Source organism: Schistocerca gregaria, chromosome 4, assembly GCF_023897955.1.
Source record: "Schistocerca gregaria isolate iqSchGreg1 chromosome 4, iqSchGreg1.2, whole genome shotgun sequence".
Lineage (NCBI taxonomy): Eukaryota > Metazoa > Arthropoda > Insecta > Orthoptera > Acrididae > Schistocerca > Schistocerca gregaria.
In genome coordinates, this window is record NC_064923.1 from 453,930,720 (window position 1) to 453,958,346 (window position 27,627).

A 27,627-nucleotide genomic window follows, 5' to 3' on the forward strand; every position below is an offset into this window, starting at 1 on the left:
TCAACATCTTCAGCCTATTACCTGTAACCTACCATCCTATATAAAATACACCAACCATTTTCGCCACAGTTCCTGTTTCGTTACTGCATGGTACCCTGTTTATCACAATTGATGCTATCTCTCTCTCTCTGCACTAACATCCCCAATGCCCATGGCCTTGCCAGTATTGAACAGTTTCTGTCCCAAGGACTGACTGACTCCAAACCTGCAACTTCCTTGCTAGTCACCATGACCAACTGTATCCCGGTTACTTCCCCTATGAAGGTATAACCTACAAGCAAATCTGCGGTGCAGCAATGGGTACCCAATCCATCCTAACCACCCATGATGCTGAACACCTCACTTTGTTCAGATTCATTAATGATATCTTTGTGATCTGGACCAAGGGTGACCTCAACACATTCTCCCCCATTTGCTTTACTTGGTCCTCCTCAACCCAATAAGCATCTTCCTTGAAGTTGACCTCTACCTCAAGGATGGCTACATCAGTAGCCTGATCATATCTAATCTACCAACCTTCCAGCAATGCCTCCACTTAGACAGCTGCCACCCACTACACACAAAGAAGTCCCTTTCACCTTTCACATAGCCTGTCCATCCATGGTCATCACATCTGTAGTGATGAGCTGTCCCTCATCAGATATACCAAGGGTCTCACTGAGGCCTTAACAGACTGTAGTTACCTTCCTAACCTTTTTCGAAAACAGATGTCCCCTGTCTTTATCTTTTCACCACAGAGGAGCATTCCCCTCATGACTCAGTACAACACAGGACTGGAGGATCTGAGACCTGTCCCATACATGATTCCTCCTCCTCCTCCTCCTCCTCCTCTGTGTCTGTTAGCAGTTGTTTGCTGCATATTGTATGAAAGGGTAATTTAGAAAATGAGGAAATCTGCTATGTGATAGGCACACTTATTCTTGTCACCACAGTGCGAGATTTTTCTTTCTTTAAAACAGTTCTGGGTATGTAAGATGATTTCTTTATGACTGTAAATCATAGTTACAGGGTTTTGTTAGAATGAAAATGAGCAAAATCAGTGAAGTAATAAAACAGTTAAGAACTTTTGTTTTGAAATTGTTGTTCAGCAAAAGGAACCATGAAAACAGTGTTGATTAGAAAATAGTGTGACTTTCAATAGTATGTCATTTTGCAATAGTAATTTGATCCCTTACACTTAGAAATTACTTGTGGCAGTGGAGGTGCTATGAACAAATGCAACTTGCATTGTTGACGTGAAGGCTATCTAGTGCTCTGCTCCATGTCAAACATATTGGCTAGTATTAATCAGACTGGTGCTGAATTGTATGTAAATACATAATTCAAAACTGCAGTTTTTTTCAGAATTGGTTCATAATATCTCTTAAGGCAAGTGTTGCAAGGTTATGTCATTAGTGTGGATCATGTCCTGATTATGTTGTTCATGATAAACATCAACTTTTGCAGCAAGGAAAAATGAAATTGTTTCATGGTTAAAATTATGGAATGCAGACTTGTGAAAAATTTTCTAAGGAGACCAGATCGTCCAAAATTATATCACAAAAGAAGCTACCATTTTCAACATACACCCTCAACTAACTCCTTGTGAAATCTGTGCATTGAGTTAGTAGTGAGAAGTGGAGAAAAAAGAGGAACAGCATTTCTGATGTTATCAAAAAGGCAGCCAAGAATAGCAGCATTATGGAAGACCGTGTAGAAATATTAATTACACACCTGGAAGGGAGCAGTGGAAGTTTGAGCAGTACATTCGTAAATGCAATACAGTCATTATTTTTATTGAGAGGTTGCAATTGACAGAGCTAAAAGCTCTGAGTACTTCTGCAAGACTGGTATGTTTTAGGACAAGTTGTTTCAGCCCAAGTGCCCGCATGAGAGTAGCTGGGGATCCCACAGGCACATGTGGGTAAACAGTTGATACATGAGCAGTTAGGCATCTGGTGCATGGACTACACAACCGTACTGTACTGTACCAGCTAAGTGAGCACACATGGTAGGGGTGGCCTAGTAGTTCTTGAATGTGAAATAGAGCCACAAGGTGGGTAGCCTATACTAGCTGCATCTACGTGAGGGTGAGCTGAGGTGCACCTAAGCTTTATGGGGCAGTGTTGGTACTGCAAGCACTACGAAATTTCTCGTGTAAACTTAATTGTTGATCCTAAAGGTTAAAATATTGTCAGTGTACCATATCCAGATAAGGTGTTAACTGCTAGTTTATTCCAAGAAAGCCTTCTCAAGAGATTATTGGAAACCATGACGGCTGTATCCCTGGCCTCTTTTGTGCCCTTCAGATTTTAAATGTATATGATGATGATGATGATGATGATGATGATGATTTAAAAGAAGAGGGAGAAATGGGTTCATTTTCAGGTAGTTACTTTTTCTGAAAATGTTCAACAACAGATTGAACTCATGTTAGTGAGATAAGGACAGTAATGGGTGTTGTATGAAATAGGGTGCAGAGGTTGAACAATTAAAGAAGATACATGCTGTAGTTGCTTTGAAATTAACCAACTATAGGGCAACCAGGAGAGTTGGGTCTTGTCTCTAGGTTGAAGATAGCAGTACAAAGTTTACTTGGAGTAAGCACTTCTGTGAGTTCAGGTGTGAGATCTTGGGATGGGCCTAAAATTTTAAAGAGCTTTTGCATGCCTACCTGGAGCTGACAGTGTCATTGAGCCCCTGCAGGCCACTCATTATTATACTTCCATTGTTCAAGTTGCACAATTGTGGACCTCATTTCCACTGTGGAGGTAGTGATGCAGATAGCTATCAGTTTTGAGAGAATGGAAAGTATAAGTTGGGCAATGATTAAAAGGGGCCATGATAGAAGCACCTAAGAAATGATGGTGCAATATGCTGGATATAAGGGCTTCGTAAACTTCCTCTTTTTATTCTTCCTCCCTGTGTGCTCCTGAAGGCCGGCTCACGTGTCTGACATGTAACATGTGACTGCGTAATGCGTAATTACCAGCCCCAGGTTGACAGGTAGGGTTTGCATGTACCCCCTCATACTGACCAGGCCCAGGGAGAGGTGATTACCTGATCTGCTACCTTCCCAAATTGCCAGTTGGCTCCTGTGTCAGGTGTTCATAAGGTGTGACCTGAGTTGTGAACAATCACCTAAGGTTGGTGAGCCCCACTCTGAGGGGTGGACCCCTGTTGGAAGGCACACACCATCAGAGATGCTGGCAATCATGGGGGATTTTCTCACAACTAGCCAATCATCATCTTTGCAGTCAATGTCTACCAAACGTATACGGAATGAAGTCCCAGTCCAAAGACCCTCCTAGCTATACCATGGTTCCTTGTGGTTTAACGTACTGAAGACAGTCAGTACTTTGCAATGGTAAATCTGTTTCTCATTCAGAAAAGTGTTGATGATCCTGTAAAATCGTGTTCTCTTTTATTCTGTGGCACTCTGCTTTTGGAGACTACTTGTGATTCCAAAGCACTACTGCTTCCAATGGTGTTTGCACTAGGCAGCTTGATGGTCTGAGCATGGCAGAAATCCTAATGTATCTCTCTGATTGGAGTGCCATTGCAGTCCATTGGGTGATGAAAGAGGTAGATGCATCCTTAGTGCCCACACATGCTCTTTTTCTCAGTTGAGTGGTGCTCGTGTCCAAGATCAAAGCAGGCTATGAAGTTACCACAATCTGACTGTACATTCCGAACCCAATGCGCTGCTATAAGTGTCATCATTTCAACCACAATTGGCCAAATGTGTAACATGGGGTAGGGATGTGCATAAGGGCGATTGTCTGCCTCCTCCTACCTGCTGTATAAACTACAATGATGACCATGCTGCCACCTCTCGAGATTGTTGTGAAATTGCCCAGTGTCATGGTAGCATTGCCATCTCCTTGTTCAGCTCTGCAACAAGCCAACAAACATTTGCCTTTCTGGGCAAAGTCACCTGCTACACAACTAGCAGGATGGAAAGTACAGAAGGCATACTCCCATGAAGACTTCCTACATCCCTCAAGACAACAAACACCTGAGTCTTCCTCTGCCAGCCGTAAAGGCTTCGTGAAGTCAAACAAATGCAAATGGTGTTCTCCTTCGCCGACTCAGAGATTGTCTTCGACGATGTCGCAACATGATACCCTCACCCGTCCAACCTCCGTGTCGCTGGTGCACACTGCCCACCGTTTTCCTGGCCTGGGCTCTGCAGAGAGAATGCCGACACCTCTTTAGATCTCGTGGAGCAGGATCCTCCAGCCTTTGCACCTGTAACAGTGAGAATTTGAAGGCTAGCATTCGGGAGCCACTGAGGTGACACCCCTTCATTTTTTCTCTCCACCGCTTACCTCGTTAAGACAAGACTCTGTCAATGGAATGTTCGTGGCCTTTGATCAGAGAGGATTTACAGCTGCTCTTAGAATCACAGCGTTTGCTTGTTCTGTGTCTCCAGGAAACAAAATTGTGTCCTCATGATCGCTTTGAGCTCTTGCATTTCTTTCTGGTTCTTGTTGAGCTGCCCCCAGCCACCTCCCCACCCCCATTCCGTGTCATGCGGGAGTCAACTGCTCATCGGGATGAAATTCAAAGTCAACCCATCTCCCTTACTACCAATCTTCAGGATACCAGTCCTCCAGCAGGTGTTGTGGGCTTTCTCCAAATTGAAAACATGGGCACGGTTTGGAATTTCCACAGAAAACCATTCATAACATGAGTGGACGAAGTGATGAGATGGTCAACTGCAGAACGGTGCACTCCAAATCCACACTGTGCACTGGTTAATAAATTGCAATACTCGAGCCACCATACCAACCGGACATGAATCACACGTTCCATCACCTTGCAAACACAGCTGGTGAGAGAAATGGGGTGGTAACTAGAAGGAAGGTGTTTGTCCTTATCAGTCTGAGGTATGGGTAAGACAGTGGCTTCACACCAGCGTCTGGGAAACATGCCCTCTGCCCAGATGCAGTTGTACGTATAAAGCAGAAAGTGCTTGCAAACAAAAGAAACATTCTGCAACATATGAATATGGAGATCGTTTGGCCCTAGGGCAGAGGATCAGGACAAAGTGAAAGCACAATCTAGCTCCCTTCTAGTAATGGTGGCATTATAGCACTCATGATTCCACTCGTGTCCAGAGGAGGGCAAGGTGATAGTGGTAGCAGCTCTAAATCTTTGCAAAATGGTGGCCCAAGATGTTGGAGGTAACAATAGAGTCCGCTATGTCATCATCTGTCACTGTCAGGCTGGAAATTGGGGAACAGATCTTGGTCCCAGAGAGCCGTTGGAGGTGGGCCCGAATGCAGTTTGCTATTGTAGGATGACTGTTAAAAATGCGGAGAGCACATCTCCATATGTGAATTGTGTCACATGCCTCAGTCCACCAACGGATTAGGATTTGGCTTGATAAAGAGGGAGTGTGAAGAATGGAATGTTCTGTGATTGTAAGGATAACATTTGTACAATATTCTATGTGGTCATCACAACTGGGGAAATTTTGAAACTCCCTGCAGATTAAAACTGTGTGCCAGACCAAGACTCGAACTGGGGACCTTTGCCTGTTGCAGGCAAGTGTTCTACCAACTGAGTTACCCAAGCACGACTCACGACCCATTCTCACAGCTTCAATTCTACCAGAAACTCATCTCCTACCTTTCAAACTTCACAGAAGCTCTTCTGCGAACCTGGAGAACTAGCACTCCTGGAAGAAAGGATACTTCGGGGACATGGCTTAGCCACGACCTGGGGGATGTTTCCAGAATGAAATTTTCACTCTGCAGCAGAGTGTGTGCTGATATGGAACTTCCTGGCAGATTAAAACTGTGTGCCGGACTGAGACTCAAACTCAGGACCTTTGCCTTTCGTAGGCAAGTGCTCTACCAGGATTGAAGCTGTGAGGACGGGTCGTGAGTCGTGCTTGGGTACCTCAGATGGTAAAGCTCTTGCCCACGAAAGGCAAAGGTCCCGAGTCTTGCTCCGGCACACAGTTTTAATCTGCCAGGAAGTTTCATATCAGAGCACACTCCGCTGCAGAGTGAAAATTTCATTCTGGGAAAATGTTGTTTGTTGGAGGAGTAAAGCCTCCACTTGGCCTTAATAAGCTGCCATTTGGGTGTGCACATTGGTGGGGTAGGACTCGGCAAATGGATAGCACACGAGAAATGGTCACTCGAGTATGTGTCAGAAAATGGACCACTCGAGATGATGGGCAAGTTGGGCAGTGCAGCAGGATAGGACCAAATGGGAATAGGTGTGCGTGGAGTCTGAAAGGAACACGAGTGCCCCTGTGTTCAGGCAGAGGTGGTTAAGTTGATTGAGAAGGTAACGAAGAGGGCACCTCTCTGACAGGTTCTGGGAGGACCCCAAAGGGGATTGTGCTCATTAAAGTCACTGAGTATCAGAAAGGGTTGACATAGGTGCCCAATAAGCTGGAGGAAGTCTGCCCTGGTGGCTTCGAATGACAGAGGGATGTAAATGGTACAATGGGGATAGGTCAAGCAAAGAAGGAAAAGGCGAATTGCAACAGCCTGAAGATTGGTAGTAAGGGAGATGGGTTGACTTTGAATTTCATCCCGATGAGCAGTTGACTCCCGCATGACACGGAATGGGGGTGGGGAGGTGGCTGGGGGCAGCTCAACAAGAACCAGAAAGAAATGCAAGAGCTCAAAGCGATCATGAGGACACAATTTTGTTTCCTGGAGACACAGAACAAGCAAACGCTGTGATTCTAAGAGCAGCTGTAAATCCTCTCTGATCAAAGGCCACGAACATTCCATTGACAGAGTCTTGTCTTAACGAGGTAAGCGGTGGAGAGAAAAAATGAAGGGGTGTCACCTCAGTGGCTCCCGAATGCTAGCCTTCAAATTCTCACTGTTACAGGTGCAAAGGCTGGAGGATCCTGCTCCACGAGATCTAAAGAGGTGTCGGCATTCTCTCTGCAGAGCCCAGGCCAGGAAAACAGTGGGCAGTGTGCACCAGCGACACGGAGGTTGGACGGGTGAGGGTATCATGTTGCGACATCGTCGAAGACAATCTCTGAGTCGGCGAAGGAGAACACCATTTGCATTTGTTTGACTTCACGAAGCCTTTACGGCTGGCAGAGGAAGACTCAGGTGTTTGTTGTCTTGAGGGATGTAGGAAGTCTTCATGGGAGTATGCCTTCTGTACTTTCCATCCTGCTAGTTGTGTAGCAGGTGACTTTGCCCAGAAAGGCAAATGTTTGTTGGCTTGTTGCAGAGCTGAACAAGGAGATGGCAATGCTACCATGACACTGGGCAATTTCACAACAATCTCGAGAGGTGGCAGCATGGTCATCATTGTAGTTTATACAGCAGGTAGGAGGAGGCAGACAATCGCCCTTATGCACATCCCTACCCCATGTTACACATTTGGCCAATTGTGGTTGAAATGATGACACTTATAGCAGCGCATTGGGTTCGGAATGTACAGTCAGATTGTGGTAACTTCATAGCCTGCTTTGATCTTGGACACGAGCACCACTCAACTGAGAAAAAGAGCATGTGTGGGCACTAAGGATGCATCTACCTCTTTCATCACCCAATGGACTGCAATGGCACTCCAATCAGAGAGATACATTAGGATTTCTGCCATGCTCAGACCATCAAGCTCTGGAAAGAAATGGGGAAAATCATTGCATTCATTATGTTTCCATTTCTAAAAGATGCACCATTTGTGAGACATTGCCCAAGGTGAACCTGTTACAGTGACTGTCCACCCTAAAGCATTTTATTTATAAACTTTCAGTCTCTCATATTAAAAAGAGGTCTCTTGCCCTAAGAATACTTGATACAATCCAGTGTGGTATTTGCATTTCAACTAGGTCCATAAATGAAACATTTCTCTGTAATCTTGCTGCAGATTTGTTTCCATGATTCAGTAAATATTTTTAGTGCTTTAACCAGACTATCAGCTCTCATTAATTATTCATCAAAAGAAAAGTACAATTATATTAACACCTGAAAAGTTAGTGTGTGTTTCATACATACAGCCTAATCTGTAACACAAGTGTCCAAAATTGTAACTAGTTAATCAGTTTCGTCAAATGACATGACACGAACATTCAGGTATCGACTAAAGTGTGTTCAGAAAGTTGATATACTTTGTGTGACAAAAAAAGTTATGCACCCAGAAGATATGGTCGAATATTACTGTAACTTCATACGTTTACACACCATTAGCAGGTATGTAAAGGATTAGAGATGCACTTTGTGTATTGATAGAATGGCCACCACTGTCCATTAGTGTTTAGTGTTCTTACTTCATAATCCATTCGTATTTGTGCCTGCCATCTGAGAACAAGTAATGGACTTCCTGCACATTCTGCGTCATCCCACACCATTGGTCAGAGATTGTAAGCAGCTGGACTACGGAATTAATATCTCATGCATTAGGCTGCGGCTAACGCAGCCAGCAGCACAAATGACTACATTTAGAGTGATGCCGTGGCCAGGAGGCAGAGACTGCTGATGTATGGCATTGCGTTGTGTTCAGCAATGAATCATGGTACTGCATTACCCCAGATTCTTCCTATGTTTTGGACAGGAACAGTGGTGGTACTCCTGGCATCATGATATGGGGCATCATTGGATATTACTTCTGATCACAGCTGGTAGTGACTGAGGGAACTCTGATGGCACAACAGTATGTCAAGGACATCCTCCATTCTGATGTGTTACCTCTAGGGCGACAGTATTGTGATGCCATTTTCCAATGGCACAGTGCATGTGTGTCTATGACCTGTCTGTGTTGTTGAATTACTGCCGTGGCCATCAATATCCACAGATGTGTGTCCATAAAATGTGTAGGAACAGCTCATCAGATGCCAGCTCTGCCCCACTGCCATTGTCAAAGATATCAAGGACCAGTTACAACAGTTGTGAGGCAGCTTGGTTCAGGAGAGGATACAACACTTTGACATCCTTTCCAACTGAATCAGTTTATAAATCTAAGCCATAAAGTGTACAGCGTCATACTGATAAGCGAGCTCATACTACAAAGTTTTTCATAGATTTTACTATATTTTATAATCGCTGAAATGACATCACACACCGTCTTAAACTGTAAAATTTCTTTTATTCCCACTCCATTTCTAGGAGATTCAGATTTTTGTCAGGCAGGAATCATACCCCTAGACCAACGAGCCATCTGACATGGCGAATGACTATTATTTCAGTGCACTGGCAGTGGTTTTTTCCCCCCCCAAATTTGATATTGTTATTATGTTACTGTTCAACACTAATCGTACAACAGATTAAAACAAAGCAAACATTCCAAGGAATAAAAAATTTAATTTCTTTAAGCAGCAGATGTTTGTCTCTGAACTGATTTTCTAGATGTACAAACTGCATCTGCAAGTTGAATCGTGAAATGTTGAAACTAGAAAACAACTTCAGCATTGGTAGTAACAAAAGAAAATAAGGTACATAATTTTCAGAGCAATTGGTTTTTCTGACCTGTGAGTTTTGAAGATAGTCTTTTCTTTGGTAGTGAACAGAAAGATAAAAGGAGTTGTAAGATTTAGGCAAGCAGTAACAGCAATAGAGGGAGAGGGAAAGTACTAATCCAAGCCACACCCGTATGGATGCACAAAGTGCAGGAAAAATTATTTTGATTATCATGTTTGACCCGTTGAAAACTCAAGCCACTATATTTAGAATCACATAAGTTGATACATTATATTTCTTTTGGAACTTCGTACACTCTGATTGAAAAACGCCTTTTACAGTACACTGCCCAGTACCAGCTATTATACAGGGTGTTACAAAAAGGTACGGCCAAACTTTCAGGAAACATTCCTCACATACAAAGAAAGAAAATATGGTATGCGGACATGTGTCCGGAAATGCTTACTTTCCATGTTAGAGCTCATTTTATTACTTCTCTTCAAATCACATTAATCATGGAATGGAAACACACAGCAACAGAACGTACCAGTGAGACTTCAAACACTTTGTTACAGGAAATGTTCAAAATATCCTCCGTTAGCGAGGATACATGCATTCACCCTCCGTCGCATGGAATCCCTGATGCGCTGCTGATGCAGGCCTGGAGAATGGCGCATTGCATCACAGCCGTCCACAATACGAGCACGAAGAGTCTCTACAGTACATTTGGTACCGGGGTTGCGTAGACAAGAGTTTACAAATGCCCCCATAAATGAAAGTCTAGAGGGTTGAAGTCAGGAGAGCGTGGAGGCCTCTACCAATCCACTGGTCACCAGATCTGTTGTTGAGAAGTGTACGAACATTTCGACTGAAATGTGCAGGAGCTCTATCATGCATGAACCACATGTTGTGTCGTACTTGTAAAGGTGCATGTTCTAGCAGCACAGGTAGAGTATCATGTATGAAATCATGATGAAGTGCTCCATACTGACGAAACTAAAATGAGCTCTAACATGGAAATTAAGCGTTTCCAGACACATGTCCACATAACATATTTTCTTTATTTTGTATGTGAGGAATGTTTCCTGCAAGTTTAGCCGTATCTTTTTGTAACACTCTGTATTTGTTACCTGTTTTATAAATTTTTTTATCAATAAACATCTGCAAAATTTAATTATTAGCATACTGGTTTTGGAGTGTTATTATTCAGTTTGCAATGCACTAAATTTGAAGCAAATATAAGGAAACTTGTATATAAAAACAGAGGATTATGTATTAAGAAACTCAGAATTTATTAAATTAATTTACAGTTGCACTAACATCATTGATGGTCAACAATGAGCAAAAGTATGTGTGTCTGATGTGAATGAATTAAAGAAAGAATGCTTTGCATCACAAAGTGGAAAAACCTCAAGTTGATTTACTATAACACTCCTCAGTTGGTCTTGCAAATCAGAATATCTCGTATCCCAGACTCACTCCCCTGTAGGTGGGGGTGGGGGGCGAGAGACTAGCAATGAAACCTGTGCCCTCTATATTTGCAATCAGCTTCACTGTGGGATGGGAAACTGTCGATTTAGTCATAGCCCCAGTGACTCAACACCACTTTACTGATCTGCATATCTCACATGTCACTTAAAAAGTTCACACAAATTCTAATGATGTCTGTTCCATACACAGTAACTCTAGTAAAATTTGTAACAAAAGAAATGGAAAGGGACCTTGATCTACCTCATTAGTAGTCAAAAGCACCTACCTTTAAGACATCAACATTGCAATTAAGAGGTTGCACCATAGTTACTTTCTCTGTCATTCAAATTTAACATTATTATGAACATAACTGTACTCTGTTGATGCAGTCCTATCTGGGACGTTCAAGCTAATGTAGTTTTAATTAAGGTTTAAGATGTTTCTCAAGATCATGTGTTGGGATTTATTATTAATGATAAAGTGCAGAGCAAACATTTTGTCCACAACTTATGTTGGGTGAATCTTCTGGGATAACTGAAACATTCACACAGTTACTCATTTGCATTGCAGCTGAATAGACTGAAGAAAATACTTAGCTCATTGAAACTACTTCTTGTACTTAAGAAAGTCTTGTTACTGTTTAATTATTCTTGTTTATTTTCACTACAATAGTGGAAAGCCAGACAGAAGAAGTGGAAATGCCACTGCATGAAGCAGCTCGGCGGGGCAATCTTAGTTTTCTGCAAGAATGTTTAAGACAAGGTGTATCTGGCACAGGATTGGATAGTGCTGGTAACACACCTTTATACTGGGCAAGCCATGGTGGCCATATTGACTGTGTAAAGGAACTTATATCATTACCAAATCAAATAATCGATGCTCAGGTACATAATCACCTTTTTAAAATCACAGTGGCATTAAGAGTAACATATAGTGAATTCTTATAAATGAAATTATCTATCTTTCTGTATTCCTTTGCAGAATAAAGTTGGTGACACTGCGCTGCACGTAGCTGCTGCCCGTGGACATTCTGAAGTTGTGGAGATTCTATTAGAAAAGGGGGCAAATGCTGATTTGTGCAACAAAGATGACCAGACACCACTGGATCTTGCTATGAATCCTGCTCTAAGGAACATAATTCAGTTAAATAAAACACATCGCACAAACAATCATTTAACTTGCTACAGTGCAGAGGACTATGCTGATGATTCAGATTGAAACTTCATGCTGCTCTTTTTTCGTTGCTGTGATATTGTAAACACCAAACAAGTAAGATATCAGAAGACTATCTGAGCCAGTAGTTAAACATTCCAATATTTATATAAAAAAGGGGAAAGAACAATATGAAAAGATGTGTACAATAGTTTAATGCATTGTACTCCTGTATTAAAAATGGATAAAATAATTCAGTAACAATTTGTTTGGTTGTAACTGAAAGAAAAAGTATATTTTATTTTGTAATATTTGGTACCAAAGTAATAGGTTTTGAAAATACATTGGATAAAATGTAAAGTTACCCAAGATACTGCAAGTTAATGACAAACTTTAGGATAGCTTTAATGACTGATATGCAAGAGTAACTTATTTTTAGTGACTGGCTGTTCTGCCCCAGTCTTGAGATTGGCATCTACAGCTAACAGAAATAGGGACGCTCAACTACCAAGCAATCCAGGGTGTCTCTAAAGTCATGCTACCATGATCCTTTTTGAGAGTTCAGGGTACCCATTTCTTCTGTTTACCTGTTCAGCTCGAGCCAAACTAAATCAGTGGAACGCCGCATTGAAGATTTTTCACAAACATGTTACTCTTTTTTGCTGTTAGTTAGAATTAAATATCAGTTAATGGCATATTGGTGTTAAAAATCCTTCACATCTTTATTAAGATAAAAATTAGTCTAATTTTGAGTACCTCCAGTGTAGTGGGTGAGTGGCGGCAGTACAGAAGTGGGAAGAGTTTCATATCCAACTACGTTAGAATAAATAAAGAAATCCAGCTTTGCATTTGTAAAAGATTCTTGGACTTTGTTAATTTCCTAGAAGTATGTTCTGAAATATTCGATGTTATATATGTATAAGAGCGCTCTCTCTCAAGATTGACTGTTAGATTTTGTGACATCATTATAACAAATGTTCACCCCTGGTAGCTAATTGGTCAGCGTGACAGAATGTCATACCCAATGGCCTGGGTTCGATTCCTGGCTGGGCCAGAGATTTTCTCCGCTCTGGGACTGGGTGTTGTGTTGTCCTTATCATTTCATCCCCATTGACACACAAGTCGCTGAAGTGACGTCAATTCAAAAGACTTGCACCAGGCGATCGGTCTACCTGAGAGGAGGCCCTAGCCACATGGCATTTTCATTTATTATAACAAATCATAAACAAGTGATGGGAAACTTTTATGGCAGATCAAAACTGTGTGCCAGACCGAGACTCGAACTGGGGACCTTCGCCTTTCGCAGGCAAATGTTCTACCAACTGAGCTACCCAAGCACGACTCGCACCCCGTCCTCACAGCTTTACTTCGGCCAGTACTGGGTAGCTCAGATAGTTAGAGCACTTACCTGTGAAAGGCAATGGTCCCGAGAATGAGTCTCGGTCTGGCACACAGTTTTAATCTGCCAGGAAAGTTTCATAACAGCGCAATTCCACTGCAGAGTGAAAATCTCATTCTGGAAACAAATGATGTGTATGTGATAAATCTTCAAACTTGCCATTGCCTTGAATTAGCTTCTCCTGAGCTAAACAAGTAAACAGCAACAGTGGGCACCCTCCAGTCACAAAGGATCACAGTAGTGTGCACACAGGGACATCTGTCGGATTGCTTGGTAGTTGAGCACCCAATCTGTTAAATCTAGATGCTTGTAGTCATGAGAGCCAGTATCTATTATTTTCACATTCCAAGAAGACACCCAACAATGTGGCTTGTCTTAGCCCAGCATACAATGAAGTCTACACTGGCACTTCTGTTGCCATTTTGTGTTGTCTTCTCAGTGCTGGGTTTTGCTTCATGTGTCGTTAATGTGACACGTCACATCCACTTTTGTCGAGAAAACCAGACATGCTAAACTCAGTGCTGTCTGCTATCTGTCAGGCCAGGTTGGTAGTGAAGGAAATCAATCAGTGTCAGTTGAGTAACTTCGATTTGTATGAACTATCAGCCATCGCGTCAATTGTCTTCGATGAGTGTGCAGTTGTAGATATTCTCATCTGTGCATAAACTTTACGCTGTGTAACTTTTCCAGTATCCTGGGTACTATTAACATAATTTTTGTATGCCTTTTAAAATTCAACATGCAAAATTCTGAGTTGATTTCTTGTATTTTAGCCTCACAGAGGCTATCCACTTCACATCCAGGTGTAGCAATTGTTTTTAAATGGAGCAGTGTGTTCATTTATGATGTATTTAATATAAAATGCTGTGACCATTTACGTTGTGTGTTAATTCGTGCAAGCTGCTGTGTCAGTGCCGACTGAATAATTTAAAGTGTGTTTTATGGAAAACAGAAATATTTCTAATTTTAAAATTTGTATTGCAACATCCATGATTTATGCTGCAGTTCAGCTATACAGACTTGAGTTGTGTGCATTGAAACAGTTTTGTGTCTACTTAATAAGATACCTGCAGCTCATAATGGGAATAACATAATAGCAATAGAAGATAGTTTGTTAGACTGTTGGTAAATTTCAATTAATTGATCCACAAAATTTCAAAAATGATTATTATGTTAACAAAATATGATGCTATAAACACTTCTTGTCGAGATCAAAATAGAAGCCATGGACTTGTTAACTTGAATCGCTGTTGGTATCAGTGCAGGCCACTAACACATGAAACAGGTGCTATAAGAGTGTGTGTGTGTGTGTGTGTGTGTGTGTGCGAGAGTGAGCTATTAGCTGAAGTCAATGCAAAATCTTCAAGTTTGTGTTGTGTACTTACATAATAGATGCAAAAGCACATTAATATCAGCTGCACTTTGTGCGACACAGCCTACATACTGTCCTAGTCTTTATGAGCATTGTTTCAAACAATTTCAATGACACCTCACTTTTATTGCCAGTTAAGCCCAATTAGAATTCAAACAAGGATAAAATTTGCATCTTTGGTTAAAAAGTAATTTTAGATTTGACAGCATTAAAATAGTTAACAAATATTTACAGAAAAATTCAAACTTTATACATATAAATGAACAGATATTTCTTCATAAATAAGAAATGTTTGGTGATGGGTAATTGTGTACCAATTCAATCAGAATCTAAGACTGATTGGACAGTTTCTCCAATCATTATATTAGTATGCTTTCCCAAGTATGTGCACTATTTATGTCTCTTCCTAATAACTTGCTTCTTGCTTTTGCAGTGTACATATTTTAATAATGAGCGCTCTTTCTTTTACACCTCTTGAAATCTCCATTGATGTAGTAGCCCCTTAATTATTTTCTTTTGAATTCATACAGCAATCATTTTACCTGTAGGTTATTTGTCCTCGCAGTAATGTCAAAATGAAAAGCAAGGTGTCTGTTACATGAAATAATAGTCTTTTAGACCAGAGGATGACTTTCCATTCACATATGTACTAGAAAAAGGCTGCTGCCTATCAGTCTGACGTGCATGTGTCAAATATGACAACTGGAAGTAATTTTAAGATTTTTTTTTTTTTTTCTGGTGTGCGTTCTGCATTTGTAACATTGTGTTTAGAAATTATGTGGAAGTGCAATAAATATCTTGTCTATCCTCCCATTTCCACACATTGTGCCTTACAAATACTGATAAATGCTGTTCTTTTCCAGTTTTGAACATACAGTTGTTCCTCCTATTTATCCGTAGTGTCATCATTGAGATGATTTTCTGATTCAGAAGTTTTATTTAACACCAAATGACTCTTCAGCTAAGCATGTCAGTATTATGGCCACCAAGCAACTGCTCATCCAACAAATGAAGTGCAGAATTAGCTTTTCAACGAGACTGTTTTTCTTGTGTATTGTCAAGCATCTCCATGTATACAGCTTACTTATTAATACAACCATCTGGATTATTCACCATGTTCATATTGATGCAAAATTTATACATGCATATGTATAATATATGTTAGCTGTGTCCAAAAATCAAAGTGATAATGTCTGTGTAAAAAAAAAAAAAAAATTACAAACATTTAAAATTCTCGAAGTTAGCCCCCCCCCCCATGGAACCCACCTATTTTTTTCCCCCCTTGACTTGGACAGGGACCTTGTTTAGAGTCTTTGTATAAGTTGTTTGCTTCATTTTGATATTCCCAAAATAAACTCTTTTCAGGATAGTCTTAATTCTCGGAACAGGAAAAAAAAATCTGCTGGAACCACATCATAACTGTAAGGCAATTCCTGGGTGTGGGGAGAGGTATGGCTTGTAGCTTTCTTATGTTGCAACTGCCAGATATTGTGGATACCCTTCTGCAGTCAGACAACCCATTTTCTTCACCTCTTGAACACAGTATAGCATTTCTGCTATAATCCACTCACTAATTCAATGGTTAATGTTGAAAAATCAAGAAGACAAAACACATTTTAAGCACCATTTCTGATTGATGGCCATAAAGAGCAAGATTCTTTATGTTCCTCCTTAAGGGACTTCAACTGCTCACAAAATCACAGTATGCCTTATCAGAGTCGATATTGGCTAGCCAGATTGTTTAGCTGGCGTTGACAAGATTTTTGTTGATTTTAACACAGGAACTTGACTGTATACAGTCAGTCAAGATTATTGATTCCATTGCACATTGTGATGCATGCACTGTCAGGAGGTTTACAGAAATAGATATGCTGATATTCCCAGAGCTCAGAAGGTGGTTAGGAGTGTTAGAAAACAAATAATTGCATCACTTCACAGACTCATTTTGTATACTGTTTAAATGATAGTCTCTTTCTCCAAAGAACAGTTAACTCGTCTAAAAAAAAGAAAAGTCTCATCTTGAATGGCACACTTCGACATATTCGAAGGTCATAAGGTAAAGCTGTTGTCAACCAGAACATTGGTTTGACACCACAGTACTTTACTAAGCATTGAACTTCCACTATAACTGACTTATCCAGTCAGTTATAGTGGGAGGGGGACCAACTTTTTAAAGTGGACTCCAAACCATGGTGCAATTCTGCATGTTTCACATTAACTAACATTGACAGAGGGGGTGACAAGAAATGGATAACAATGATTGAATCAAACCCAAGACCTTTGGATTTATTGTCTGTCAGTGTACCACTGAGAGGTCATAGCCATGTGTAAGTAATCATTTGGTTTTGGATGTCCTGATTGTGAAATTTGAGAAAAATTTAATGACCACAAGATGATATTTATCTTTCTCTGTTCATACTTATTACTGTTTTTCAATTTTAAAACAGTGGATCTCACTGCCAGTGGTTTTGCAATTGTAATTAAATTTCCAATAAAGCAAGTATATCTTCCACTTACATATTTACTGTACAGTCATTCACTTCACCAGAAACTGGATTATATCACAGTCTAAAGAAATCCACTGGTGTAAACAAACCATATGATTGATTATGCCAAATCTCAGCTCATTTGTTTACTTCTGTCAGTGTGGGTTTTTGTTCATTGTTTATTTTGCTCCCATCTTTACTGGTATCTTAAATTCTGCAAAAGTTCTGCATCCATCACTGTGTTAAATTTTTATATTCTCAAGAGTCCAGCCATTGTCCTTCGAACTTTGTATTCTTCTAATAAAGGCAGCAACTGGTCGTTGAGCAATTTTTTTGTTCTTCTCAAAGTTAAAGAAAACTGTAGGCAGGCAAATGCTACCCGAGACTTTGTCAGATGCTCGTACAAATGTGTTCTCATTTGCAAAACTAGACTGAATAATATCAATTTGGACACGCATGGGTACAGTGCGTTAACTGGAAGTTGGCTGATGCCAGAGAGGAGGGCAAGGGCTGAGGGAGTGCAGGAAACAAGCCCAGCCCCCACATAAACTGACAAGGGTCTGGCAACTTAATCTGTGGTTCATGCTTCCACAAAAGCAGAAGTCTTCCACAAAAGCAGAAGTCGTGCAGGGACATAAACCAATGGAAAAATGCTGCTATCAGAGCATAAAAAATGTGAATATGTTCCTGTGTGTTTAAACGATTCTAACTGAAAATTGAGGTACCAGCTGTGCTGTCTGTCTACCTTCCTTAGCAGCTTTAAAATTTTCCCCAAAAGTTGTGGCATGTAAACATATTTGCACTCCCCCCCCCCCCCCCCCCCCCCACCACCACAACCTCAAACTCCTACAACCTCTCCAAGCCGTAACTCACTCACACCCACTAGCTCATTCAACCCAACTCATTATCTCTTTGTGTCTCTCTGTTGTCATAGCCACAATCCCCTTTGTTCTGCCCTACAACTACAGTGTCCTCTTACTGCTAATATCTCATTCCTTGCCTCTTCCTACAGCTGCTCTCTCTTCTCACTGTCACTATCTCTCTCTTCCATGTTGTCATTGTCATTATCACTGGCTCTCAGCCACGTCCACTTCCTCATTGTCTCCTTCACTCTTTTCTGTCACTGCAACAATGGCCCACTGCCATTGTCTCTTTGCAGTTTTCTGTCTACTATCTTCCAGTATTTATTACTTTTCTGTTTCTCTGCCACTGTTGCTGTCTCCTTCTCTCTCAACATAAAAGGAGCAAACATGTTCACATTCCAAATTTTTTTAGAATGCTGAGTAAGGTAGAATGAGGCAGCTGGTACCCCCATTTTTCAGTTAGTAACATTTTTCCACTAGTTCCTTTCTTTCCCCACCTGTGGCAGGGCATGTAACTCATAAGAAGAGAAATGTAATGGTCAGAAAAATTTAGATAGTTTAGCTGTGTACGACTGAAACCATGCAAATCTAATTTTACACCTCAGACAAGATTTTATGTGCAAAACTATGTTGCATGTGCATCAGTACTACAAGTGGTTTCCAGATGATAATGGAGACACTTAACAGCATATTTTCCCATGCTATGTCAATTTATAAACTATGCTTTTGTATCACATATACAAGTAGGGTACCTTTGAACATCTGCATCTCAGAAATGGATAAAGATATGAAGAAAATTTTCAAGGTTGTTACAGATTTTGATCTTAAGAAAACATCATAAAAATTACAGCCATTTGCTGTGCACAATGATCTTGGAATCAGTAGTTGGGTTTCAGTTTAAAAAAGTTTTTGGGATGTTTCTCAATAAAGGACAAATATTTCTAAAAATGGAGATGGCTACTTCACGTAACTTATCAGTTAGGTAACACTGGCTGAAGCCAAAGCTTTCTGACATCTCCCGATTCAGGCCTAGGGAGCTGATAAACCAGCTTAAAGTTAACACACTACTCAAGCAGCAGCTGGCTCAGGCCTGTGGCTTGTGTTAATGGTCCAATTATAAGTTTGTACCTGTATGGCACATACTTAATAAAATAGAGCGCTCATACTCTGTTAGGGTCTTTATGAACAGATCATTTTATATGAAATGAACTGAAATAGCTAAAACAGTAGTTTCCTTTTTAGGTTTTATTAATGGCAAGATATGTAAGAGAATTTCTATAAATGATTAAGTAATCAGTATTTTGTAAAGTATAAATTTTGTATATTTGAAGCTGACAAAGAATGATGTATAGTTTTAATATATTATAGCTTTTTTTATAGCAATACAATTGTAAAATTAAATAAACAACAACAACAAAAGGTGCCTACAAATAAAAGGGTGTAGGCAATGATCTTAAGATTTTATTACTGAATCATTGTTTATTTTCCCTTGTTCTGCTTCACTTAATTTGTAGCAAAGATCATCAGTACCATCTTTTTAATTTCAATAACTAGTGACACTTTTCTATTAAATTCAAATTCACTTACCTGTGAATGCTTTCGTGTTCCTACAACACAATAAATTGACCGCCACTGTTATATTACCTAAAAATTTGTGAGTAGATTTGTGCGCAAGCCCGATGAAATGAGCAAAAACAAGGAGAACAATTGTATGCTGTAACTTTGAGATGTCACACAAACAAAATTAAGAAATACTGGGAGGGAAAAAAAAATGGATTAAAGACCAGAGCGGTATGAACCAATTTCTATCCCCCCCCCCCCCAATGAATCTTTACAAAATAGAGTTCTCATTACAGAGGGGGGAGTGTACAATTGCCCCCCCCCCCTTTTCTGTTCCGTGGTAGTAAAGTGTGTTTACAGGTGTTATGCACTTCTGACACAGTCATAATTAATGTGTGGAAAGATGTGTTTGAACAGATGAAGGCAATTAAATGAGATGTTGAGTCGCAAGCAGGCACAACAAAAATACTACTATAGAATTAAGTTTTCAGCCAAAAGCCCTTTCTACTCGCACACTTTTTCTGTTGTCCCTGTCTGCAACTCAACATCTACTTTATTGGGTGAGTAGGAATAATGAAAGTATTGTATCTTACATTTTCCATTGTTTGAAAGCAGTTAAAAACTGGATAATGTTTTGTTTCCGTGGTGTTGTTCCTTTTATTATCTTATTATTCTATATTGCAGACCACTGAATGTATCCTGATAATTTGTGTATGTACCACACTTGAGTCAACTCTATTTTGTTCTGGAATTACTGTTATTGTCATAAGAAGGAAGTTTGCTTTAGATGTGATTGTTAATAGTAAGTGTTGAAAACAAACGAAAACAGCATCAACCTTTATTATAAAGTATTTTAACATAAAATATAAATACAAAACATACAATTTTTCATGGCATTGTTGATTCTATTTTCCACTTTTCATTTCTTTGTTACCCTTATAAACAGTAACATACCTGCAAGAAATAATTTTTGAGTTAGTAATTAGAAGCACTTTGTCATAATTTCACTCTAATTTATTGCCTGTGTTTACATTCTATTTTGGAAGTACTGTTAATGAAAAGATGCACCAAAGGTATGGCATTTGCTTTTTTTCCCCAGTAATATACTGTATTGCCATCAAATGCTATCCAAGCCTTACCTTGTTTGCAGAATTTCTTTTTGTGGTCCATATGATTTATCTAACATACATTCCTATTCCACACGGAGTACACTCCTGGCCATTAAAATTGCTACACCAAGAAGAAATGCAGATGATAAACAGGTATTAATTGGACAAATACACTCCTGGAAATTGAAATAAGAACACCGTGAATTCATTGTCCCAAGAAGGGGAAACTTTATTGACACATTCTTGGGTCAGATACATCACATGATCACACTGACAGAACCACAGGCACATGGACACAGGCAACAGAGCATGCACACTGTCAGCACTAGTACAGTGTATATCCACCTTTCGCAGCAATGCAGGCTGCTATTCTCCCATGGAGAGATGCTGGATGTAGTCCTGTGGAATGGCTTGCCATGCCATTTCCACCTGGTGGCTCAATTGGACCAGCGTTCGTGCTGGACGTGCAGACCGCGTGAGACGACGCTTCATCCAGTCCCAAACATGCTCAATGGGGGACAGATCTGGAGATCTTGCTGGCCAGGGTAGTTGACTTACACCTTCTAGAGCACGTTGGGCGGCACGGGATACATGCGGATGTGCATTGTCCTGTTGGAACAGCAAGTTCCCTTGCCGGTCTAGGAATGGTAGAACGATGGGTTCGATGACGGTTTGGATGTACCGTGCACTATTCAGTGTCCCCTCGACGATCACCAGAGGTGTACGGCCAGTGTAGGAGATCGCTCCCCACATCATGATGCCGGGTGTTGGCCCTGTGTGCCTCGGTCGTATGCAGTCCTGATTGTGACGCTCACCTGCACGGCGCACATACGACCATCATTGGCACCAAGGCAGAAGAGACTCTCATCGCTGAAGACGACACGTCTCCATTCGTCCCTCCATTCACGCCTGTCACGACACCACTGGAGGCGGGCTGCACGGGGCGTGAACGGAAGACGGCCTAATGGTGTGCGGGACCGTAGCCCAGCTTCATGGAGACGGTTGCGAATGGTCCTCGCCAATACTCCAGGAGCAACAGTGTCCCTAATTTGCTGGGAAGTGGCAGTGCTGTCCCCTACAGCACTGCGTAGGATCCTACGGTCTTGGCGTGCATCCGTGCGTCGATGCGGTCCAGTCCCAGGTCGACGGGCACGTGCACCTTCCGCCGACCACTGGCGACAACATCGATGTACTGTGGAGACCTCACACCCCACGTGTTAAGCAATTCGATACGCCCTCGCTCAAAGTCCATCAACTGCACATATGGTTCACGTCCACGCTGTCGCGGCATGCTACCAGTGTTAAAGACTGCGATGGAGCTCCGTATGCCACGGCAAACTGGCTGACACTGACGGCGGCGGTGCACAAATGCTGCGCAGCTAGCGCCATTCGACGGCCAACACCGCTGTTCCTGGTGTGTCCGCTGTGCCGTACGTGTGATCATTGCTTGTACAGCCCTCTCGCAGTGTCCGGAGCAAGTATGGTGTCAATGTGTTCTTTTTTCCATTTCCAGGAGTGTATATTATACTAGAACTGACATGTGATTACATTTTCACGCAATTTGGGTGCATAGATCCTGAGAAATCAGTACCCAGAACAATCACCTCTGGCCGTAATAATGGCCTTGATATGCCTGGGCATTGAGTCAACCAGAGCTTGGATGGCATGTACAGGTACAGCTGCCCATGCAGCTTCAACATGATACCACAGTTCATCAAGAGTAGTGACTGGTGTATAGTGACGAGCCAGTTCCTCGGCCACCATTGGCCAGCCGTTTCCAATTAGTGAGAGATCTGGAGAATGTGCTGGCCAGGGCAGTAGTCGAACATTTTCTGTGTCCAGAAAGGCCCATACTGGACTTGCAACATGTGGTCGTGCATTATCCTGCTGAAATGTAGGGTTTCTGGATCGAATGAAGGGTAGAGCCACGTGTCGTAACACATCTGAAATGTAACGTCCACTGTTCAAAGTGTCATCAATGTGAACAAGAGGTGACTGAGATGTGTAACCAATGGCATCCCATACCATCACGCCGGGTGATACGCCAGTATGGCGATGACGAATACACGCTTCCAACGTGTGTTCACCGCAATGTCGCCAAACACTGATGCAACCATCATGACACTGTAAACAGAACCTGGATTCATCCAAAAAAATGATGTTTTGCCATTCGTGCAGTGAAGTTTGTTGTTGAGTACACCATCGCAGGTGCTCCTGTCTGTGATGCAGCATCAAGGGTAACCGCAGCCATGGTCTCAGAGCTGGTAGTCCATGCTGGTGCAAATGTTGTTGAACTGTTCGTGCAGACGGTTGTTGTCTTGCAAACATCCCCATCTGTTGACTCAGGGATCAAGACGTGGCTGCACGATCTGTTACAGCCATGCGGATAAGAGGCCGTTGGGATTCAGCACGGCGTTCCGTATTACCCTCCTGAACCCACCGATTCCATATTCTGCTAACAGCCATTGGATCTCGATGAACGCGAGCAGCAATGTCGCGATACGATAAACCACAATTGCCGCAGGCTACAATCTGACCTTTATCAAAGTCGGAAATGTGATGGTACACATTACTCCTCCTTACATGAGGCATCACAACGTTTCACCAGGCAACACCGGTCAACTGCTGTTTGTGTATTAGAAATTGGTTGGAAACTTTCCTGATGTCAGCACGTTGTAGGTGTCGCCACAGTGTGTAAATGCTCTGAAAGGCTAATCATTTGCATATCACAGCATCTTCTTTCTATCGGTTAAATTTCGCATCTGTAGCATGTCATCTTCGTGGTGCAGCAATTTTAATGGCCAGTAGTGTATATCTGTAGTTATGAGCACTCCAATTACTTCATCTCCCTTACCCATGCAAAATATTCTTACTCAAGACGGAGGTAACCAATGGGAGTAATTGATTAAGCCATTATTCTGTGCTCTTATTGTTCCTGCCCCAGTGCTTAATTTCTAACATTTTAGGTGCCACTATGCACCTCTTCAATTATACAACCCCCTCCCTCTCAGCCATAAAAGTCAGAAGTTTGATTTTTGAAACAAACTTGTGATAAAACTTGCAAACGAGAGGTGGGCTTCCCCCCCCCCCCCCCCCCCCTTCAAAATACTGTTCTTAAATTCTGGTTAGCACAAACTCCCCTTCGCGGTGTTATGTCGTATGAGTTAGGCAAAGTCACTGACCTACCAATGCAATCCTGTAATCCCCATAAGACCTAGTACTAACGTTGCTGATCACAACTTCAGGATGAAGCTCAACTTGTCTTGGACATATTGTACATACACTATCTTGCCCCACGACATTGCCCATCGCACCTCATTGGTCATCCATTGTCACGTTCACTGATACTGGTGTAGTGGCAAATTATAGTTATGGTGCGATTTAATAGACATATAAAATTCTAAATCTCTGGTGCCAACTTGTTCCTGTGAATTAAATAAATACACAAAAACTCCCTGGAAGGTGCCAGAACACAGTTAAAGCACATTTCTGCTGAAATTAAACCCCACGTGTCACACTTTCAGAGAATGAGTGCCCGCATAAAAAATCTGGATACTTTGTTTTATTTCAGAGTATGGTCTGCAAAGAGAGGACCTAGCCATTCATCCATTTGGTTGGTCCCATCCCAATTCTAGGGCCTGGAAATACACTTGCCTATGCCTCTAGTTTTAATCTGTACTGTAACCTGGCAACTACTTTGAACTGTCAATTCCAAGGTTTCTGGTGGTGTCCTTGTTAAACTGAGTAAAACTCATTGAAACACAAATATTTATCATGACCTGTGGCTGTCCTACAAACTTAATTTATGTGATAAAGGCACTGGTACAGATATGATGATAACGTCTGTGTGCAAAATATTACTGGATGCATGACAACAACCTTAAACAAGAGTAAAATGTGAATCTTATAGTATCAGGTTATAGCATTAATAGTAGACCCCTGAAACCTGTTATATTGTTGAAATACCAAGGAATAATATTATGAAGTGGTGGTAACTATAAAAACAGGGGTACAAATGCAAAACATACATGTGATGGGAGGTTTATGGGAAATTGCAGTGCCTCTCATAAGGGAACTGTGCACAAGATGCCAGTGCAACAATTTTAGATGACTACTACTACTACAGTTTTGGGGGTAGTGAAGTGGGACAGATGGAAGATTCTGAAGGACTCGAGAAGCATGCTGCTATCACTGACAGGTTGGTATATTGAGTATAAATCTGATACATGGTGAACTCAAATGGATACTGTTAGAAGGAGAACAGCAATGTTCGTGTGAAGCACTGTTAGCTACATTTGTTATTTGTAGTAAACTTTGTAATCATTCCATTGTCTCAATTGTATGTCTTGTGCAGAAACCATGACTAGATAAGATTACAACACTGCAGAGCACTAATGCCATGTTTCAATAAGTGAGCAGAATAGGAAAGGAATGGCTAATTTCACACACTCAATGATGGAGGTCAACTTTCATTTGTACATGATGTCTGCAAGTATTTTAATTGTTTCTTTATATGGGGTCACATAAAGATAAACCACATAAAGTCATTGGTTTTATTCACCAGAAACAATTACAATAATATGAGCATCTCAAAAGGAGTAAGGTCTCCAACATGCATAATGGACTATGTACCAAATGGAAGAAGAAAACAGAGGTGACCACCTGATACTTGAGTTCAGAGTAATTCAGTTGTTATTCATAGAGAAGAGTGGAGAAAAGGAGTTGTTAGCACTCTGCCATCATAGGTGCTGGTAAAATGTGTATAGATTGTAATCCAAAAAAAACTTGTCTATGAAACACCAGTGACTAATAAAAGCAATTCCTGAAACATTGCTGCCCATGATCTTATGTAAATGGCACCACAGCAGGACTGAAAGTGGCGAAGGAAATTTGAACAACTGATGCAGCTTTCTACAGGTTGTCTAAATAATACCTTAAAATATATTTCTCCTAAGGTCACTTCCAACATCAGAATGATAACAAAATACAAAACATCCTTGGATATCACAGACTGCATTACAGTTAATTGAAAGAAGCAGTCTGAAGAACATTGTGTTCCATACAACCTAAGATCAAGACAGATAAGAACCTGTGCAAAGAAATACAACAGAATTGTAGAAGAGAGAGATCACATTTCATTAACACTGTCTATGATCTTTTCAAGAAACTCAATAGCATCACTCGTGAATTTAATTCATGTACAAGGGTTGTAAATGACGAGAATGGCAGTACTGTCAGAGATGAGGAAGACATTGTTGCGAGATGGAAACAGTACTGTGAAAAGTTGTATTCTGGAATTAACAAGAGCATAGACAATCAAGCACTTGGGCAACTTCATTGGAGCCTACAATCTTACACAATGAAATAAAGAATGCCATTCAACATCTGAAGAATTATAAATCTCCTGCTTTAGACAGTATACCTGGGGAGATGATCAAAGAAATGGGGCAGGAAGGTGTTGATTTGTTGCACTGACAGGGCAAAAGAATAGGGAAACTGGGAAGTAGTCTTTCTTCATTCCCCTGCACAAGAAAGGGCCCACCTACTGCTCTCATACCCCATGCAAGCAAAATTTTGCTCTACGTCTTGAACAAATGTGTGAAGTCATACATTCAGTCTCACATATCCATAGAGAAAGCAGGTTCTGCTAAGAAAAAAGGACTTGGGAACAGATCTCCAACATCAGACAATTCAGAAATCGTGGCAGTTCTGTATTCCCCTTTTCATCTGCTTTCTTGACAATAGGAAAGCCTTTGACTGTTTTGTCAGGAAAAAGTTGTGTCACATGCTTGCAGTATTCAGTGTCTCGCCACATGTGGTAGCACTTGTTAGAACTCTATATAATAATCACCTTGTAGCTGTGAAAACAAGTGGTAGCACATCTGATTTGTTCAATTTTATCAACAGGTATCAGGCACAGTTGTCCCGTTTCCCTAACTGCAAAACACTTATCGGGGAACACTTGCTGGCTGGGCCTAATGTATGTCAATTGATGGAAGAACAACCTCCAATTTGCTGATTACTCTGTGCTTTTAGCCAGCAGCGAAGATGAACTTGCTGAGCTACTAAGACAATTAGCTTATCCTATGAATTAGATGTCAGTCTTAGCAAGTCCAAACTCACGATAATTTACCAAGCATAATATGTTGATTAAAGGATTAGGAAGGCACACATTTTTTCATCTATCCTAGATTAACAATCTGTGACATGGGTAGTTGTAAAGATAAGATGATGAATCATGTTAGAGTAAGTGCCTATGAAGCAGCTTACAAAGCTCTGGCAGAGAAGAGAAATGACAAACACTATGAAGACTGGGCTTGTTGAGGCACTCATGTTTTCCATCTCCTATTGCGGTTGTAAAACATGGGCCCTTAAGGCCAGAGACAAGGAGCATATTAATGCATAAAATGGACCAGATAAATAACTATTATTGAACAACTCAATATCACAAGGCCCTTTCTTCTCAAATCAACCAAAAAATTCCCACTTTGTTGGCCATATTGTAAGAAGAGATGGGGAAAATATAGAGAAAATAATCATGGAAGGAAATATTGGGGGAATGAGGCTGAGGGGGAGAGTAGTGAGCAGTTGGGTACACCAAATCGGGAAGATTAGTCTACCTCATCAGTAGGCTCTAAGACAAGTTGGTAACCATTTAGGGTGGAGACGCTCGGTTGACTCCCGGGGTCGTGATGCTTGGCAATATGTACAATGCCTTTTGATGATATGCTTCTCCAACATCAAGAAAACACCTTGTGTGCACAGTGTTTCAAAATGAATATATGGGTTTTGAGGCTTCATAGCATTTATTACATTAACTTACAGTTATAAATAATACATCAAATGAA

General features: G+C 41.1%; 2 protein-coding genes across 5 annotated transcripts in view; one reads left to right on the forward strand and one right to left on the reverse strand.

The window, feature by feature from the left end:
- The window catches only part of LOC126267320 (osteoclast-stimulating factor 1-like), a 95,460-nt gene that overhangs the window by 58,049 nt on the left and 9,784 nt on the right, over nt 1–27,627 (forward strand). The window contains exons 4-5 of one of the 2 annotated variants that reach the window (XR_007548992.1): nt 11,511–11,722; nt 11,820–12,107. Coding sequence is in view for 1 of the 2 variants with exons in the window: in XM_049972421.1 (XP_049828378.1) it covers nt 11,511–11,722; nt 11,820–12,056 (449 nt within the window). In the remaining variant the exon portion in view is untranslated. Of the gene's footprint in view, nt 1–11,510; nt 11,723–11,819; nt 20,560–27,627 lie in introns of those variants that run through there. The other variant, XM_049972421.1, reaches the window with a different exon arrangement.
- The window catches only part of LOC126267319 (vesicle transport protein USE1), a 130,096-nt gene continuing 122,963 nt past the window's right edge, over nt 20,495–27,627 (reverse strand). For all 3 annotated transcript variants that reach the window (XM_049972419.1, XM_049972420.1, XM_049972418.1), the window contains exon 8: nt 20,495–20,624. In XM_049972419.1, coding sequence (XP_049828376.1) covers nt 20,590–20,624 — 35 coding nt within the window. In that variant the 3' untranslated portion in view covers nt 20,495–20,589. The remainder of the gene's footprint in view (nt 20,625–27,627) is intronic.